Source organism: Salvelinus namaycush, chromosome 39 (assembly GCF_016432855.1).
Source record: "Salvelinus namaycush isolate Seneca chromosome 39, SaNama_1.0, whole genome shotgun sequence".
Classification (NCBI taxonomy): Eukaryota; Metazoa; Chordata; class Actinopteri; order Salmoniformes; family Salmonidae; genus Salvelinus; species Salvelinus namaycush.
The window spans coordinates 14,526,006-14,544,747 of NC_052345.1; the positions used below are offsets into that span (position 1 = coordinate 14,526,006).

The 18,742-nt window shown below is 43.7% G+C and overlaps 1 protein-coding gene and 1 pseudogene across 3 annotated transcripts; both read left to right on the forward strand.

The window, feature by feature from the left end:
• The first annotated feature begins 568 nt into the window (after window positions 1–568).
• On the forward strand, window positions 569–10,078 carry LOC120032717 (annotated as a pseudogene).
• A 1,807-nt stretch (window positions 10,079–11,885) lies between these two features.
• Window positions 11,886–17,006, forward strand: LOC120032397 (keratin, type I cytoskeletal 13-like). 3 transcript variants are annotated; one of them, XM_038978477.1, is made up of 8 exons: window positions 12,123–12,249; window positions 12,307–12,512; window positions 13,054–13,136; window positions 15,270–15,426; window positions 15,646–15,807; window positions 15,940–16,065; window positions 16,388–16,608; window positions 16,904–17,006. In XM_038978477.1, exons 1-8 carry the CDS (start codon window positions 12,132–12,134, stop codon window positions 17,004–17,006), a joined length of 1,176 nt encoding a protein of 391 aa, XP_038834405.1. In that variant the 5' UTR covers window positions 12,123–12,131. The 3 variants fall into 3 exon arrangements, with proteins under 3 accessions (XP_038834403.1, XP_038834404.1, XP_038834405.1); XM_038978475.1 differs by having other exon boundaries at window positions 11,886–12,512; window positions 16,841–17,006; XM_038978476.1 differs by having other exon boundaries at window positions 11,886–12,512.
• The last annotated feature ends 1,736 nt before the right edge of the window (window positions 17,007–18,742 follow it).

The following is an 18,742-nucleotide window of genomic DNA, read 5'->3' on the forward strand; positions in this document are numbered from 1 at the left end:
AAATCAACTTTTCCACATACAAAATATGGAACTCAAATGGCAACATCTGGAGCATGATTTAAAACATCTGCAAGAAATGCAGTGGTGATATGGAAATATGCGGATGCCAAGTTCCTTGCCAAGGAAAAATGACTTTTGTCAGACCTGCAGACTCCTACAGTGGATAGAAAATGCATAAAGTTGAGTGAAACCTAATATAATGGTACCTGCGTCTATGAATAAAATCACAAACACTATGAAGCAACAATGGACTGTTAAAGGACAACTTAAGGAAATGGACAAGCGGTGATGACCGGTTGCATCACCGCCTGGTATGGCAACTGATCGGGATCTGACGGTAAGGCGCTACAGAGTGTAGTACGACCTAGATTATTACTTTTTGTTTTTCACTTTAGTTTATTTAGCACATTATATATTTTCTTAACTCTATTTCTTGAACTGCATTGTTGGTTAAGGGCTTGTAAGTAAGAATTACACTGTAAGGTCTACTACACCTGTTGTATTCGGCGCATGTGACAAATAAAATTTGATTTGATTTGAGGAGATTTTCTCGTGAGATATCACTGCCATGAGGGCAGGCAGTGTGTATGGAGGTGCAGGAGGATCTGGGCATCACTAGCTCCTCGTTCGGTTCCAGCGGCGGAGGAGGTGGTGGTGGCGGTTATGGTTTCGGCATGGGAGGGGGTGGTGGTGGCGGCGGCGGTGGAGCCGACCTCCATGTGTCGGCCAACGAGAAGGCCACAATGCAGAACCTGAACGACCGCCTGTCCAACTACTTGGAGAAGGTGCGCTCTCTGGAGGCGGCCAACGCCGAGCTGGAGCTGAAGATCCGTCAGTTCATGGAGAGCAAGACGTCTCCCAGCGCTCGCGACTACTCTACCTTCTACGCTACTATCGCCGACCTGCAGGACAAGGTACGAGACATGTGTCCTTGATAGCAAGAGCACTCAATGATGACATCACAGCATGTCGAAACATGGTAATGTCTGTAGAGTGACAATGTTATGCTTCTTTAGAGAGTACATGTACATGGTGTACACATGTCAGTTACTGAGAGTTATACATGACTATTGGAAAATGCAAAATTATATGCATTTGTTATAATTGATTCAACCAAGATATTGCACCAAAGATTGATGCAAAGACAGTATGCATATTTGCAGCTGAAGCATCAAAAATATAGCAGAACATTGAAGCCAATCCTTCCTGTCTCGTAAGAGCCCCTAGGCGATTGCGAAAGTTGCAATTTGTTTCTTTGTGTCATGCTTTACAATGTTCACAAAGACAATAGGTTCCCTGTAATGCTTCAATGAGCTATAATTTACAGAGCAACTGAAACTCAGAACTCAATGATTACAGTGTGGTATCACAGTTGTGTGTACTGCATTAGTGTTTAATTCCATGCATGCCCCATCCTGAAATGTTTTCCATCCTCTACCTCTCAGAGCCAGGATGCCACTCGTGTAAACGGAGGTATCTACAGTTGAAGTCGGAAGTTTACATACACTTAGGTTGGAGTCATTAAAACTCGTTTTTCAACCACTCCACACATTTCTTGTTAACAAACTATAGTTTTGGCAAGTCGGTTAGGACATCTACTTTGTGCATGACACAAGTAATGTTTCCAACAATTGTTTACAGACAGATTATTTCACTTATAATTCACTGCATCACAATTCCAGAAGGTCAGAAGTTTACATACACTAAGTTGACTAAACAGCTTGGAAAATTCCAGAAAATTATGTCATGGCTTTAGAAGCTTCTGATAGGCTAATTGACATCATTTGAGTCAATTGGAGGTGTACCTGTGGATGTATTTCAAGGCCTACCTTCAAACTCAGTGTGTCTTTGCTTGACATCATGGGAAAATCAAAAGATATCAGCCAAGACCTCAGAAAAACAATTCTAGACCTCCACAAGTCTGGTTCATCCTTGGGAGCAATTTCCAAATGCCTGAAGGTACCACGTTCATCTGTACAAACAATAGTAAGCAAGTATAAACACCATGGGACCATGCAGCCGTCATACCGCTCAGGAAGGAGACGCGTTCTGTCTCCTAGAGATGAACGTACTTTGGTGTGAAATGTGCAAATCAATCCCAGAACAACAGCAAAGTGCCTTGTGAAGATGCTGGAGGAAACAGGTACAAAAGTATCTATATCTACATTAAAACGAGTCCTATATCGACATAACCTGAAAGGCCGCTCAGCAAGGAAGAAGCCGCTGCTCCAAAACCGCCATAAAAAAGCCAGACTACGGTTTGCAACTGCACAAAGGGGAGAATTGCAAGCCGGAGAACACCATCCCAACCGTGAAGCACGGGTGTGGCAGCATCATCTTGTGTGGGTGCTTTGCTGCAGGAGGGGCTGGTGCACTTCACAAAATAGATGGCATCATGAGAGAGGAAAATTATGTGGATATATTGAAGCAACATCTCAAGACATCAGTCAGGAAGTTAAAGCTTGGTCGCAAATGGGTCTTCCAAATGGACAATGACCCCAAGCATACTTCCAAAGTTGTGGCAAAATGGCTAAAGGAAAACAAATTCAAGGTATTGGAGTGGCCATCACAAAGCCCTGACATCAATCCTATAGAAAATGTGTGGGCAGAACTGAAAAAGCGTGTGCGAGCAAGGAGTCCTACAAACCTGACTCAGTTTCACCAGCTCTGTCAGGAGGAATGGGCCAAAATTCACCCAACTTATTGTGGGAAGCTTGTGGAAGGCTACCTGAAACGTTTGACCCAAGGTAAACAATTTAAAGGCAATGCTACCAAATACTAATTGAGTGTATGTAAACTTCTGACCCACTGGGAATGTGGTGAAAGAAATAAAAGCTGAAATAAATTATTCTCTCAACTATTTTTCTGACATTTCACATTCGTAAAATAAAGTGGTGATCCTAACTGACCTAAGACAGGGAATTTTTACTAGGATTAAATGTCAGGAATTCTGAAAAACTGAGTTTAAATGTATTTGGCTAAGGTGTATGTAAACTTCCGACTTCAACTGTATCTCAGCATTGACAATGCAAAGCTCGCTGCAGATGACTTCAGAACCAAGTAAGTACAGTATATCCAACACCATCCACATATAAAGAACACTGCTGGTGCATTCCATAAACCAAATGGAATAAGCATAAATCTGTAAACATTCTCATACTGCTTTTTTAAATTGATTTTTGTGTCTGTAAAAAAGGAAATCAAATGAAATTACCCTCCACCTACACTATAATCACACCCTCCCAACAGACATATCAGAAGCCTGGTGTTACTTTCTGTCTTCCCAAAAATGTATGGAATACTTAAGAAATAAGACCAGAGGGGGTGTGGAATATGGCCAATATATCACGGCTAAGGGCTGTTCTTAGTCATGACGCTCCGCAGAGTTCCTGAATCCAGAGAATGATGAAAGATGGATACAGACCTTGGCCGTTGTATAGTGCCGTTATTTCTTTAATAAATTGGTTACCAACGTAATTAGAGAAGTAAAAAGAAATGCGTTTGTCATTGCTTTGTAGGCGTCACTGTAAATAGGAATTTGTTCTTAACTGACTTGCCTAGTTAAATAAAGGTTAAATAACATAAATAAATAAATACCCGTTGTATACGGTCTGATATACCATGGCTGTCAGCCAATCAGCATTCACGGCTCAAACCACCCAGTTTATAATATAATCTATAAACCCCCTGCTATTCTTACAGAGGAAGACATCCAGGCAGTTCTTTAACCTAAGCTCTCTCCATCTCTCAGGTATGGGAACGAGCTGGCCATGCATCAGTCGGTGGAGGCGGACATCCCCGGGCTGAAGAGGATGCTGGACGAGATGACCATGGCCAGATCTGACCTGGAGATGCAGATCGAGGGGCTGAAGAAGGAGCTCATCTATCTCAAAAAGAACCATGAGTGTTTTCTATCCAATGCTACCAATTATATGCATATCCTGGCTTCTGGGCCTGAGTAACAGGCAGTTTACATTGGGCACATCTGTCAGGTGGCACCTAAGATTTGATACCAGTAACCCTCCGGTTGCCAGTTCACTTCTCGTCGGACCCGGGATTCAAACGTGCAACCCGTTTGCTGGCTCGCCTCTCTAACCACTAGGCTACCTGCCACCCACACCATCCTGCAATCCAAACTGAGAGGTGGGTGTACACCATTGGTTTATTGAAATCTTATTCTACCAGGTGATTTGACTGAGAAGAGAGCACATTCAAATCAAATCAAATAAAAATGTATTTGTCACATACACATGGTTAGCAGATGTTAATGCGAGTGTAGCGAAATGCTTGTGTTTCTAGTTACGACCATGCAGTAATATCTAACAAGTAATCTAACAATTTCACAACAACTACCTTTTACACACAAGTGTAAAGGAATGAATAAGAATATATGGATGAGCGATGGCCGAACGGCATAGGATGCAGTAGATGGTATAGAGTACAGTATATACATATGAGATGAGTAATGTAGGGTAATGTAGTAATGTAGGGTATGTAAACATTATATAAAGTAGCATTGTTTAAGTGGCTAGTGATGCATTTATTACATCCAATTTTTTATTATTGAAGTGGCTAGAGATGAGTCAGTATGTTGGCAGCAGCCACTCAATGTTAGTGATGGCTGTTTAACAGTCTGATGGCCTTGAGATAGAAGCTGTTTTTCAGTCTCTCGGACCCCGTTTTGATGCACCTGTACTGACCTCGCCTTCTGGATGATAGCGGGGTGAACAGGCAGTGGCTCGGGTGGTTGTTGTCCTTGATGATCTTTTTGGTCTTCCTGTGACATCGGGTGGTGTTGGTGTCCTGGAGGGCAGGTACCTTTCCCCCGGTGATGCGTTGTGCAGACCTCACTACCCTCTGGAGAGCCTTACGGTTGTGGGCGGAGCAGTTGCCGTACCAGGCGGTGATACAGTCCGACAGGATGCTCTCGATTGTGCATCTGTAAAAGTTTGTGAGTGTTTGTGGTGACAAGCCAAATTTCTTCAGCCTCTTGAGGTTGAAGAGGCGTTGCTGCGCCTTCTTCACCATGCTGTCTGTGTGGGTGGACCATTTCAGTTTGTCTGTGATGTGTACGCCGAGTAACTTCAAACTTTCCAACTTCTCCACTACTTTCCACCTTCTCCACTACTCGATATGGATGGGGGGCTGCTCCCTCTGCAGTTTCCTGAAGTCCACGATCCTCTCCTTTGTTTTGTTGACATTGAGTGTGAGGTTGTTTTCCTGACACGACACTCCGAGGGCCCTCACCTCCTCCCTGTAGGCTGTCTCGTCGTTGTTGGTAATCAAGCCTACCACTGTAGTGTCGTCTGCAAACTTGAATATTGAGTTGGAGGCGTGCATGGCCACGCAGTCATGGGTGAACAGGGAGTACATGAGAGGGCTGAGAAAGCACCCTTGTGGGGCCCCAGTTTTGAGGATCAGCGGGGTGGAGATGTTGTTTCCTACCCTCACCACCTGGGGGTGGCCCGTCAGGAAGTCCAGGACCCAGTTGCACAGGGCGGGGTCGAGACCCAGGGTCTCGAGCTTAATGACGAGTTTGGAGGGTACGATGGTGTTAAATGCTGAGCTGTAGTCGATGAACAGCATTCTTACATAGGTATTCCTCTTGTCCAGATGGGTTAGGACAGTGTGCAGTGGGATTGCGATTGCGTCGTCTGTGGACCTATTGGGGCCTATTGGGGCGGTTAGCAAATTGGAGTGGGTCTAGGGTGTCAGGTAGGGTGGAGCAGACTGGGATAAGGATTGATTGAATATGTCCATAAACACACCAGCCAGCTGGTCTGCGCATGCTCTGAGGACGCGGCTAGGGATGCCGTCTGGGCCGACAGCCTTGCGAGGGTTAACACGTTTAAATGTTTTACTCACGTTGGCTGCTGTGAAGGAGAGCCCGCAGGTTTTGGTAACGGGCCGTGTCGGTGGCACTGTATTGTCCTCAAAGCAAGCAAAGAAGTTGTTTAGTTTGTCTGGGAGCAAGACATCGTGGTCTGCGATGGGGCTGGTTTTCTTTTTGTAGTCCGTGCGTGACTGTAGACCCTGCCAAATACCTCTCGTGTCTGAGTCGTTGAATTGCGACTCTGCTTTGTCTCTATACTGATGCTTAGCTTGTTTGATTGCCTTGTGGAGGGAATAGCTACACTGTTTGTATTCGGTCATGTTTCCGGTCGCCTTGCCCTGATTAAAAGCAGTGGTTCGTGCTTTCAGTTTTGCGCGAATGCTGCCATCAATCCACGGTTTCTGGTTGGGGAAGGTTTTAATAGACGCTGTGGGTACAACATCACCGATGCACTTGCTCATTAACTTGCTCACCGAATCAGCGTATTCATCAATGTTATTGTCCGACGCTATGCGGAACATATCCCAGTCCACGTGATCGAAGCAATCTTGAAGTGTGGAATTAGATTGGTCGGACCAGCATTGAACAGACCTGAACACGGGCGTTTCCTGTTTTAGTTTCTGTCTATAAGCTGGGAGCAACGAAATGGAGTCGTGGTCAGCTTTTCCAAAAGGAGGGCGGGGGAGGGCTTTGTATGCGTTAGAATAACAATGATCCAGGGTTTGCCAGCCCGGATCTCACATTCGATATGCTGATAAAATTTAGGGAGCCTTGTTTTCAGATTAGCCTTGTTAAAATCCCCAGCTACAATAAATGCAGCCTGAGGATATGTGGTTTCCAGTTTACATAGAGTCCAATGAAGTTCTTTCAGGGCCGTCAATGTGTCTGCTTGGGGGGGATATACACGACTGTGATTATGATCGAAGAGAATTCTCTTGGTAGATGTAAGGAATTGTAAGGAATTCTAGGTCAGGTGAACAAAAGGACTTGAGTTCCTGTATGTTGTTATGATCACACCACGTCTCGTTAATCATAAGGCATACACCCCGGCCCTTCTTCTTACCAGAGAGATGTTTGTTTCTGTCGGCGCGATGCGTGAAGAAACCAGGTGGATGTACTGACTCTGATGACGTATCCCGAGTGAGTCATGTTTCCGTGAAACAAAGAATATTACAATCTCTGATGTCTCTCTGGGAGGCAACCCTTGCTCGGATTTTGTCCAGTCAAAAGACTGGACATTGGCGAATAGTATGCTCGGGAGCGGTGTGCGATGTGCCCGTCTACGGAGCCTGACCAGAAGACCGCTTCGTCTGCCCCTTTTGCGGCGCCGTTGTTTTGGGTCGCCGGCTGGGATCCGATCCATTGTCCTGGGTGGTGGACCAAACAGAGCATCCGCTTCGGGAAAGTCGTATTCCTGGTCGTAATGTTGGTGAGTTTGACGTTGCTCTTATATCCAATAGTACCTCCCGGCTGTATGTAATAAAACTTAAGATTTCCTGAGGTAACAATGTAAGAAGTAACACATAAAAAATAAAATACTGCATAGTTGCCTAGGAACGCGAGTCTTGCGTGGCCTCGCAGTCGTGGGTGAACAGGGAGGACTAGAGGAGACTAAGCACACACCCCTGTGGGGCCCCCGTGTTGAGGATCAGTGTGGTGGAGGCTATGCTGCCTACCCTCACCAACTTGGGTCGGCTTATCAAGAAATCCAGGATCCAGTTACAGAGGGAGGTGTTCAGTCCCAGGATCCCAAGCTGGGAACTATTACCAGGACGTGTTCTCCGAGCATGCGCTGACCAACTGGCAAGTGTCTTCACTGACATTTTTAACCTCTCCCTGTCTGAGTCTGTAATACCAACATGTTTCAAGCAGACCACCATAGTCCCTGTGCCTAAGAACACTAAGGTAACCTGCCTAAATGACTACCGACCCGTAGCACTCATGTCTGTAGCCATGAAGTGATTTGAAAGGCTGGTCGTGGCTCACATCAACACCATTATCCCAGAAACCCTAGACCCATTCCAATTTGCATACCGCCCCAACAGATACACAGATGATGCAATCTTAATTGCACTCCACACTGCCCTTTCCCACCTGGACAAAAGAAACACCTATGTGAGAACTCTATTCATTGACTACAGCTCAGCGTTCAACACCATAGTACCCTCAAAGCTCATCACTAAGCTAAGGACCCTGAGACTAAACACCTCCCTCTGCAACTGGATCCTGGACTTCCTGACGTGCTGCCCCAGGTCATAAGGGTAGGTAACAACACATCCGCCACACTGATCCTCAACACGGGGGCCCCTCAGGGGTGCGTGCTCAGTCCCCTCCTGTATTACCTGTTCACTCATGACTGCATGGCCAGGCACAACTCCAACACCATCATCAAGTTTGCCAATGACACAACAGTGGTAGGCCTGATCCCTGACAATGATGAGATGGCCTATAGGGAGGTCAGAGACCTGGCCGGGTGGTGCCAGGACAACAACCTCTCCCTCAACGTGATCAAGACAAAGGAGATGATTGTGGACTCCTGGAAAAGGAGGACCGAGCACACCCCCTTTCTCATCGATGGAGCTGTAGTGAAGCAGGTTGAGAGCTTCAAGTTCCTTGGTGTCCACATCACCAACAAACTATCATGGTCCAAACACACTAAGACAGTCGTGAAGAGGGCACGACAAACCATATTCCTCCTAAGGAGACTGAAAAGATTCGGCATGGGGCCTCAGATCCTCAGAAGGTTCTACAGCAGCAGCATCGAGAGCATCCTAACTGTTTGCATCACTGCCTGGTATGGCAACTGCTTGGCCTCCAACCTCAAGGCACTACGGAGGGTAGTGCATACGGCCCAGTACATCACTGGGGCCAAGCTTCCTGCCATCCAGGACCTCTATGTCAGGTGGTGTCAGAGGAAGGCCCTAAAAATTGTCAGACTCCAGCCACCCTAGTCATAGACTGTTCTCTCTGCTATAGCACGGCAAGCGGTACCAGAGTGCCAATTCTAGGTCCAAAAGGCATCTTAACAGCTTCTACCTGCAAGCCATAACACTCCTGAACAGCTAATCAAAGGGCTACCCAAACCTCTCTTTTATGCTGCAGCTACTCTCTGTTTATAATCTTTGCATGGTCACTTTAACTACCTACTTGTACATATTGCTATTGCGATTTTACTGCTGCTGTTCAATTATTTGTTCATTTTAGTTTTTATTTTAAATTTTTTACTTTACACTTATTTTTCTTAACTTCTTAATAAGGATCCAACCCTTTTTTTCAATTTTCGACGAAAATGACATACCCAAATCTAACTGCCTGTAGCTCAGGACCTGAAGCAAGGATATGCATATTCTTGATACTTGAAAATATTGATATTTGAAAGGAAACACTTTGAAATTTGTGGAAATGTGAATGGAATGTAGGAGAATATAACACAATAGATCTGGTAAAAGATAACACAAAGAAAAAACATGCGTTTTTTTGTATTTTATATGTACCATTATCTTTGAAATGTAAGAGAAAGTCCATAAAGTATTATTCCAGCCCAGGCGCAATTTAGATTTTGGCCACTAGATGGCAGCAGTGTATGTGCAAAGTTTTAGACTGATCAAATGAACCAATGCATTTCTGTTCAAAGTGTGTTATCAAGACTGCCCAAATGTGCCTAATTGGTAACTGTGCACTGTCCTCAAACAATAGCATGGTATTCTTTCAATGTAATAGCTACTGTAAATTGGACAGTGCAGTTAGATGAACAAGAATTTAAGCTTTCTGCAAATATCAGATATGTATATGTCCTGGCAAATATTCTTGTTCAACGTCATGCTAATCGCATTAGCCTATGTTAGCTCAACCGATCCCGAAGAAGTTTAACACTAATTAGACATTATGCTAAAATATTTTTGTATGATCATGACCAAGCTTACAAAATATAGTGCTGGGTGAAACAGCCAATGTTTTAGAATGCAGAACAAATGCTACTCTGTGATAATGGTGGGTGTACATATCTATGCCTAAAATGTTATCCCAGGGCTTACAGACAGTACAGACAGTACATTGGCATAAAGCATAAAGAATTGTTTAATAAAAATTGAACCTGTTCTTTTCATTGCACTGTATCAATAGAGACAGAGTGCCTGTGTTGTCTGGCCCTCCATCCTTCATCACCTATCCACACCCAAACAATAAATCTCTATGGCCACACCCTACCACAAGTCAACCTGTGGAAGGGACACCGATTCCGAAAAAGTTAAGGTAATCATATTTAATTTCAGCTATTATTTAAATTTAACCCAGGATAAAAATTGATAATACATATAGGCGTAGGGTTTCAAGCTTTTAATTCCTGTTTGTGGACAACTTAATAATGAATATGTTGGATTCACATCTCCGTCTCAACCAAAATAATAAGACTAAGCCATTTGGAACAGCTCTCCTTCAAATGTTGATATTTGGTTGCACTGACCAAGCATAATTCAGTATCACTTTTTGCAAATGTCAGGGCCAAATTTCTGGTCCTAATCCGCCCCTGCTTGCACAATGTACTTTTAATGAAATCTCAACTGCAATTCAGCTCATTTGGTTGTACTATTCATTAGATGAAGCACAATGATAACACATTCCGTTGTACAGATAAACAAAATATCTGTCATTGTTTTCTCATTTGAACTTTGTACTAAATGGTTGAAAGTGCAGTTATAACGCATTTATGTGACAACCAAATTCCATTGGAATTCCATTGGAATTTGGTTGTGTTTTTGGATGGTTGAAAGCATAGTGATAACACATTGGGAATTCAACAAACTTTTGGCTGTCTTTTTGAATGGGTGAATGTAGGTTAAATTCTCATTGATCAACATCTCAACCAAATATCCCCCAATTGTCCATGTTGAAATGACGTGGTGTGCCCAGTGTGATGTCACTGCAACATACATGTTAATAATATGTCAGCTATGGTGACAATTTACCTACAAAGGTTAAATGTTACTTTTCTGTTACATATTCCACCAATGCCACTATAATCCACTTTACCACAAATCATTAACATGTGGACATAAATTATGCAATGCTCTTTGGCTTTAACCAAAAGCAAATAAACTTTTTCACATACTAAATGTGAGACTCAAATGGTAACCTCTGGAGCATAATAAAGAAAAATCTGCAGGAAAAGCTCTGGTTATATGGAAATATACAAACAAGCGACAGCGTGTTCTAGCACGCTGCAGATGCCAAGTTCCCTGCCAAGGTGTTAAGGGAAAAGACCAGTACTTTAATCCCATCTGAGGTTACTTTTCCTGGGGTACGATGCCCGGAGTAATGACTCATCCCATGGGGGCAAGAAAGTGGTACTTTTGTCTACAGACTCATACAATAGATTGAACATGCATAAAGTTGAGTGAAACTTAACACAATGGTACCTGAGTCTGTGCATAAAATCAGAAATACTATGATGGAACAATGGACTTGGACAGGAAATGGTCTTGCAAAATATCAGTGTGTGAGACAAAGACAGGTCTGTTCGGGGAGAAGGTTGTCTGGGTGTCAAGTGAAAGATCATATTGTACCGTGAAGTTTCGTTGCAACGTGTTGTCTTAGTAACATAACAGGTTCAGGTAAATAGCCATTCTGTGTGTCATGGCAAAGCTCACCTGTCAAAGTTAAACTGTGTGTGTTGACTGACTGACCTACCTGGGGATAATAGAAGCAGGTTTGTCTATGCTTTCAACCAGACGCTATTACGAGAGAGGAAATCCATCTGTTTATGGTTGTGCGCAATTTTATATGTTTGTGCAGGCAGACACCATATATAGAGTGAGATGGGGGAGGGTGGAGTTGCACGACAATGGTATATTTTCAATATTCACACAAAGTACATATCCTCTTCCATCTCCTTCTGCATGATAGCATCTGCCCGCAGGGTGTCAAAGTGGGTGGAGCAGCCCTGCCCTACATGACGTAATACCTCCCTGTATAACACCCTTCTCTATTCCTCCCTTCTGCCTCCCCACCGTTGTCCTACTCCCAACCTCCCTCCCACCTTAAGCCCTTTGCAGCATAAAAAGGGAACAGTGGCTGGGCCGTGCACCACATTCTCTCTCCTCTTCATCCCAGGCAGGCAGACTCCCTCTCAGCAGCCATGTCCTTCTCCAGATCTAGCATGTCCTACAGCAGCAGCGGTGGTGGAGGTGGCACCATGTCCATGAGGTCTGGAGGTGGAGGTGGAATGGGTATGGGTATGGGCTCCTCCCGCTTCTTCTCGATGGGTGGTGGTGGTGGTGGTGGAGGAGGCCGCGTCACTGCCATGAGGGCCGGCAGTGTGTATGGAGGTGCAGGAGGCTCTGGGGTGCGCATCTCTAGCTCCTCGTTTGGTTCCGGCGGCGGAGGTGGTGGTGGCGGTTATGGGTTCGGAATGGGAGGGGGTGGCGGCGGAGGCAGCGGTTTCGGCATGGGAGGGGGTGGTGGTGGCGCCGGTGGAGCCGACCTCCATGTGTCAGCCAACGAGAAGGCCACAATGCAGAACCTGAACGACCGCCTGTCAAACTACTTGGAGAAGGTGCGCTCTCTGGAGGCGGCCAACGCTGAGCTGGAGCTGAAGATCCGTCAGTTCATGGAGAGTAAGTCGTCTCCCAGCGCTCGCGACTACTCTCGCTTCCACGCTACTATCGCCGACCTGCAGGACAAGGTACGTGACATGTCTCCTAGATGGCAAAAGCACTCAATGATGACGTCACAGCATGTCAAAACATGGTAATGTCTGCATTGTGACAATGTCATGCTTTGTTAGAAAGTACAGGTGCATGGTGTACACATGTTATCAGATTGTTTTTCCAACAAGTTACTAATAGTGACATGAATATGAATATTGGACAATGCAAAATTATACACATTTCCAAGATATTTCACCAAAGATAGATGCAAAGACAGTACGCATATTTGCAGCTGAAGTATTGAAAATAAAGCAGATCATTGAAATCAATCCTTCCTGTCTGTTAAGAGCCCCCAGGCGATTGCTAAAGGTGCAATTTGTTTCTTTGTGTCATGCTTTACAATGATCATAATGACAATAAATTCCCTTTAATGCTTCTATGAGCTATCATTTACAGTGCATCTGAAACTCAGATCTCAATGATTACAGTGTGGTATCACAGTTTGTGCCTACTGCGTTAGTATGAAATTCCATGCATGCCCCATCCTGAAATGTTTTGCCATCCTCCACCTCTCAGATCCAGGCTGCCACTTGCTTGAATGGAGGCATCTATCTGAACATTGACAACGCAAAGCTCGCTGCAGATGACTTCAGAACCAAGTAAGCATATCCAACACCATCCACATATACAGAACACTGTTGGTGCATTCCCCCGTGGCTGCAAGCCCGAGGCCGCCCACAATATGACAGCCACTTCACAGCCACTTCAAATGCAGGGGGCGAAATTCAAAATATATTTTTTAGAAATATTTAACTTTCACACATTAACAAGTCCAATACAGCAAATGAAAGGTACACATCTTGTGAATCCAGCCAACATGTCCGATTTTTAAAATGTTTTACAGCGAAAACAGCACGTATATTTATGTTAGCTCACCACCAAATACAAAAAAGGACAGACATTTTTCACAGCACAGGTAGCATGCACAAAGCCAACCTAACTAACCAAGAACCAACCAAACTAACCAAGAAACAACTTCATCAGATGACAGTCTTATAACATGTTATTCAATAAATCTATGTTTTGTTCGAAAAATGTGCATATTTCAGGTATAAATCATAGTTTACATTGCAGCTACAATCAGAAATTGCACCGAAAGCAGACAGAATAATTACAGACACCAACGCCAAATACCTAAATACTCATCATAAAACATTTCTGAAAAATACATAGTGTACAGCAAATGAAAGACAGGCATCTTGTGATTCCAGACAATATTTCCGATTTATTAAGTGTTTTACAGCGAAAACACAATATAGCGTTATATTAGCTTACCACAATAGCCAAAAACACAAGCCATTTCCCAGCAGTAAAAGTTAGCGATCGTAACAAACCAGTAAAAGATATATCATTTTTGACTAACCTTGATATTCTTCATCAGATGACAGTCCTATAACATCAGGTTATACATACACTTATGTTTTGTTCGAAAATGTGCATATTTAGAGCTGAAATCAGTGGTTATACATTGTGCTAACGTAGCTACTTTTTCCCACAACGTCCGGATTTTTTTCTGACACTTTTTCTGACACACACATATTCTGACCAAATAGCTATTCATAAACATAACTAAAAAAGACATGTTGTATAGGAAATGATAGATCCACTAGTTCTTAATGCAATCGCCGTGTTAGAATTCTAAAAATAACTTCATTACGATATGCAGTTTACGTTATGGCGAGAGAGTACCCAAAAGCTGGGCGCCAAAGACTAGTTCACATGTACGACAGATATATGAAATAGCATCATAAAATGTTTCCTACTTTTGCTGATCTTTCATCAGAATGTTGGACAAGGGGTCCTTTGTCAAGAACAATCGTTGTTTGGATTTAGAACGGCCTCTTTCCCTCTCGATTTAGCAAGCGCACTAGCCAAGTGGCACGAATCTCTCCATGTCAACAAACGGAAGAGAACGGAACACGGCAAAACTCCCCAAAAAATTTCAATAATCTGATTAAACTATATTGAAAAAACATACTTTACGATGATATGGTCACATGTATCAAATAAAATCAAAGCCGGAGATATTAGTCGTCCGTAACGACTGCTTATCAGAAGGCAAATCCAGGTCCCATGACGCGCTCTCCAGAAAACAGGAAACTGGTGACACGTCATAGAAAGAGCAATTATACGAGCCCAGATCAAGTTACACAGTTCATTTCTTCTCTCACTCCTTGTCGACATCTAGTGGAAGACGTATGAAGTGCATCTAAACGAATAAATCTCAAGGACTTTAATAGGCAGCCCCTAGAAGAGAGCATCGATTTCAGATTTTCCACTTCCTGTCAGGAAGTTTGTGCCAAATGAGTTCTGTTTTACTCACAGATATAATTCAAACGGTTTTAGAAACTAGAGAGTGTTTTCTATCCAATAGTAATAATAATATGCATATTGTACGAGCAAGAATTGAGTACGAGGCCGTTTGAAATGGGCACCTTTTATCAGAGCTACTCAATACTGCCCCTGCAGCCAAAAGAAGTTAACCAAATGGAATAACCCAAATCTGTAAAAACCCTCATACTGGTTATTACAGAATTTTGTGTTGAAACTACAAAAAAAGAAATCAAATGACACCATAACCACACCCTCCCAACAGACATATCAGAAACCTGGTGTTACTTTCTGTTATTTTCCCAAAACCTAATGGAATACTAGAATCTATAACCCCCTGCTATTCCCACAGAGGAACACATTCCGGCAGTTCTTTGACCTAAGCAATCTCTATCTCTCAGGTATGAGAACGAGCTGGCCATGCGTCAGTCGGTGGAGGCGGACATTGCCGGGCTGAAGAGGATGCTGGATGAGATGACCATGGCCAGATCTGACCTGGAGATGCAGATCGAGGGGCTGAAGGAGGAGCTCATCTATCTCAAGAAGAACCATGAGGAGGTGGGTGTGGGCTGATGGAACATATCCATACAGTCCCTTAAAGTATTACATCTATTGACCATGTCAACCTGCTATGGGTCTTCACTAGAACACCACTGCTGGCTTTCAAGCACATCTGTATCAAGCAATGGTGTTCAAATGTATAATGAGGACAGCGGGCAGGTCAAGTTGTTACCATCAGCAGAGGTTAGTCACTCACCACTATGTGTTTCTCCACAGGAGCTGCTGGCCATGAGGTCGCAGATGACTGGACAGATCAACGTGGAGGTGGACGCAGCACCACAGGAGGACCTGTCCAGAGTCATGGCTGAGATCCGTGAGCAGTACGAGTCCGTTAGTGCCAAGAACCAGCGCGACCTGGAGGCCTGGTTCCAGACCAAGGTAGAACCTCTAGAACCTCTAAACTATGTTCATGGTGTAGATGTTCCTTTACTTCTAGTTGGTAACGTTGTCACATTCTATCATGAGCTGTATGTTGGTTTGTTCCTGTGATGATTGACCATTGTTTTACAGACGGAGACGTTGAACAAGGAGGTGGCGTCCAGCACAGAGGTTCTCCAGACCTCAAAGTCAGAGATCTCAGAGATCCGTCGCACACTTCAGGGCCTGGAAATCGAACTGCAGTCACAGCTCAGCATGGTGAGCCGTAATTTCAAACATCTGACCAATGACCAAAGTTTAGGGGACATTACTTACACAACTTTCTGCAACTTTCTTCAATAATCAACAATTGACTCTCATCATTCTCTACCATCCCTCAAGTATCTCACTTTCACCTGGACTCTAACACTATCCCTCAAGTTTTTATAGCCAGGCACCACTCCATTACTATAGCTAACCTCTACCTGCCTACACATTCAATTACTAGAGCTAACTTTTTCAGTATGACTGTAAACATTCCAAATTCCAAACCTACTCCCACAGTTTTTGACCCATCATCTCTATCCCTCCCGGCAAATAGAAAGGCTCCCTAGAGAACACGCTGGCGGAGACGGAGGGCCGTTACTCCATGCAGCTGGGACGCCTCCAGAACCAAGTGACCGGTCTGGAAGAGCAGCTAGTGTCTCTCCGCAGCGACATGGAACGCCAGGGCCAGGAGTACAAGATGCTGCTGGACATCAAGACACGCCTGGAGATGGAGATCGCTGAGTACAGGAGGCTGCTGGACGGAGAGGCTAGCGGGTAAGGCAGGATGGGAAGTGGGGTGACAAGGGTCCTTGAAACAAGTGAAAATTAATTCATGTTTCCTTCAACATTTGACTTTATTCAAAAATGTTCTTTTGAAGTTGACCTTAATATGAGACATTGTTACTTTTGACATGAATCTACTGGTGTTTGACCTTTAATAGATACTTATTATGATCATAGATCATAGATGCTAACTATGCTAACCATGGGTTTCCCTTCCTAACAGCCTCGGCCTCAGCTCCTCGAAATCTGTCCACAGCTCCTCCAGCTCCCACATCAGCTCCTCCAGCTCTGGCCCCGGCTCCTCCACCAAAGGCAAGGTGGTGATCATCACAGAGGAAATTGTGGACGGCAAGGTTGTTTCCTCAAGTGGAACCAAACACACCACATAAGGTCCCACACACGCAGCGAGCACTGCAGCAAGCGACAGGTTAACCCCATAGAAATTACTAGAATGGGTATAGGAAATGAGAGGCCAGCACATGGAATATTACTGCTCCCCAGTGCTTTATTCATGCAACCTAAAATCAACGTTTCAACTTATACAAAGTTCTCATCAGATGAAAAATTCCTATCTTCGTTATCTGTGTAATTTGTTTAGACAAGCTCTGGTTAACTCTAGTTTAAGATGTGGATACCATCCTCCTGTTCTTTCTAGAATGGCTAAATCCCCTCAGACACCCATCATGGATCATTGACTTGAATGGGGATTTATTTTCTGGTAATTCTATTTCTATGGTTATCACCTCCAGAACAACACATTCTACTACATCTGGATGGAACACCAACAACAGACCCCATTGTGAATGTAATAAAGATGCTCTGACTTGCTGACACCATCATTCTGTCTTCTGTGTCTTTCAACTTGATTTATCTGATCTGGCGTGCTCCCATACATCTGACTATCATATAGGTTGTTATCTTCTGCACATGAGGCCAATTCTATGGTCTTGAGAAAGTATATGTGTCATTATGATCTTGAATAGTGTAATTTATGACATTCACTTGTACTGAGTTTAATACTAGGCAAAACAAATTGAAATATTGATAGTAGAAAAATGTCAGCAAAATTATATATTTCTATCTCTATTCAGAGTTTTATACTGTGTGTGTTTGTGGAGTCAACTGTAGGGCTGTACACCATGTTACGTGGAAATATTTAGATTTGAAAACAATACACTTTAAATTAGATGCCAAAATGTATCTGCTATGACATCCGTACTCACGTATTCATATAGTCTGTCTATGATAAAGCATGAATATCTCTGAAACAAGTGAAACCATACAGTCCATTCTCATTCAACCACATAATCTTTATTGATGGTTCTGTTGACAAATTATTACTTGATCTCATCCATATCCACATCGAGGTTCTAGGTGTTCTCCATCATACCTACCATGTAGGTGTAATAGTGTCTGTGTGTAGCTGGTGTATAGGAGGCAGGCGCAGGACAGCAGATGTGAGTAATAAACGTAATTTACTCAAATATTCACAAATACAACGCAAATATGCGAGCCCACAATAACGGACCCTATTACAAAACAAACAATCACTCCCAAACAACCATGGGGGAACAGAGGGTTAAATAATGAACAAGTAATTGGGGGAATGAAACCAGGTGTGTAAGACAAGGACAAAACAAATGGAAAATGAAAAGTGGATTGGCGATGGCTAGAAGGCCGGTGACGTCGACCGCCGAACGCCGCCCGAACAAGGAGAGGGACCGACTTCGGCGGAAGTCGTGACAGTAGGTCTATGGAGGTAGCTGAGGTGCATGAGCCTCCTATTTTTTATACTGAAGAATGTAGCCAGAGGAGGACGGAAAATAGCTGTCCTCCGGCTACACCAGGGTGCTACACTAGTGTCCTGTTGAGACTACTGTAGATCTTCATTGCGAAAGTGTGTTTTAGGTCATCAGGTATTTGGTGATGTGAGTATATGTAGTATAGTTGTATTTAAAAAGCATATTTTTTAAATTTAGAATTATTTATTATTTTTCTGAAAATCACTGAGTATCTTCTCTGAGGAGCCTCCACTGTTACACAACATCAGTAGGCATTGGAGTTAGAGGATGGTCAGTTCGCGTTGACAGATATGACTGTGGGAGACTTAGAAGAATTGGGAAAC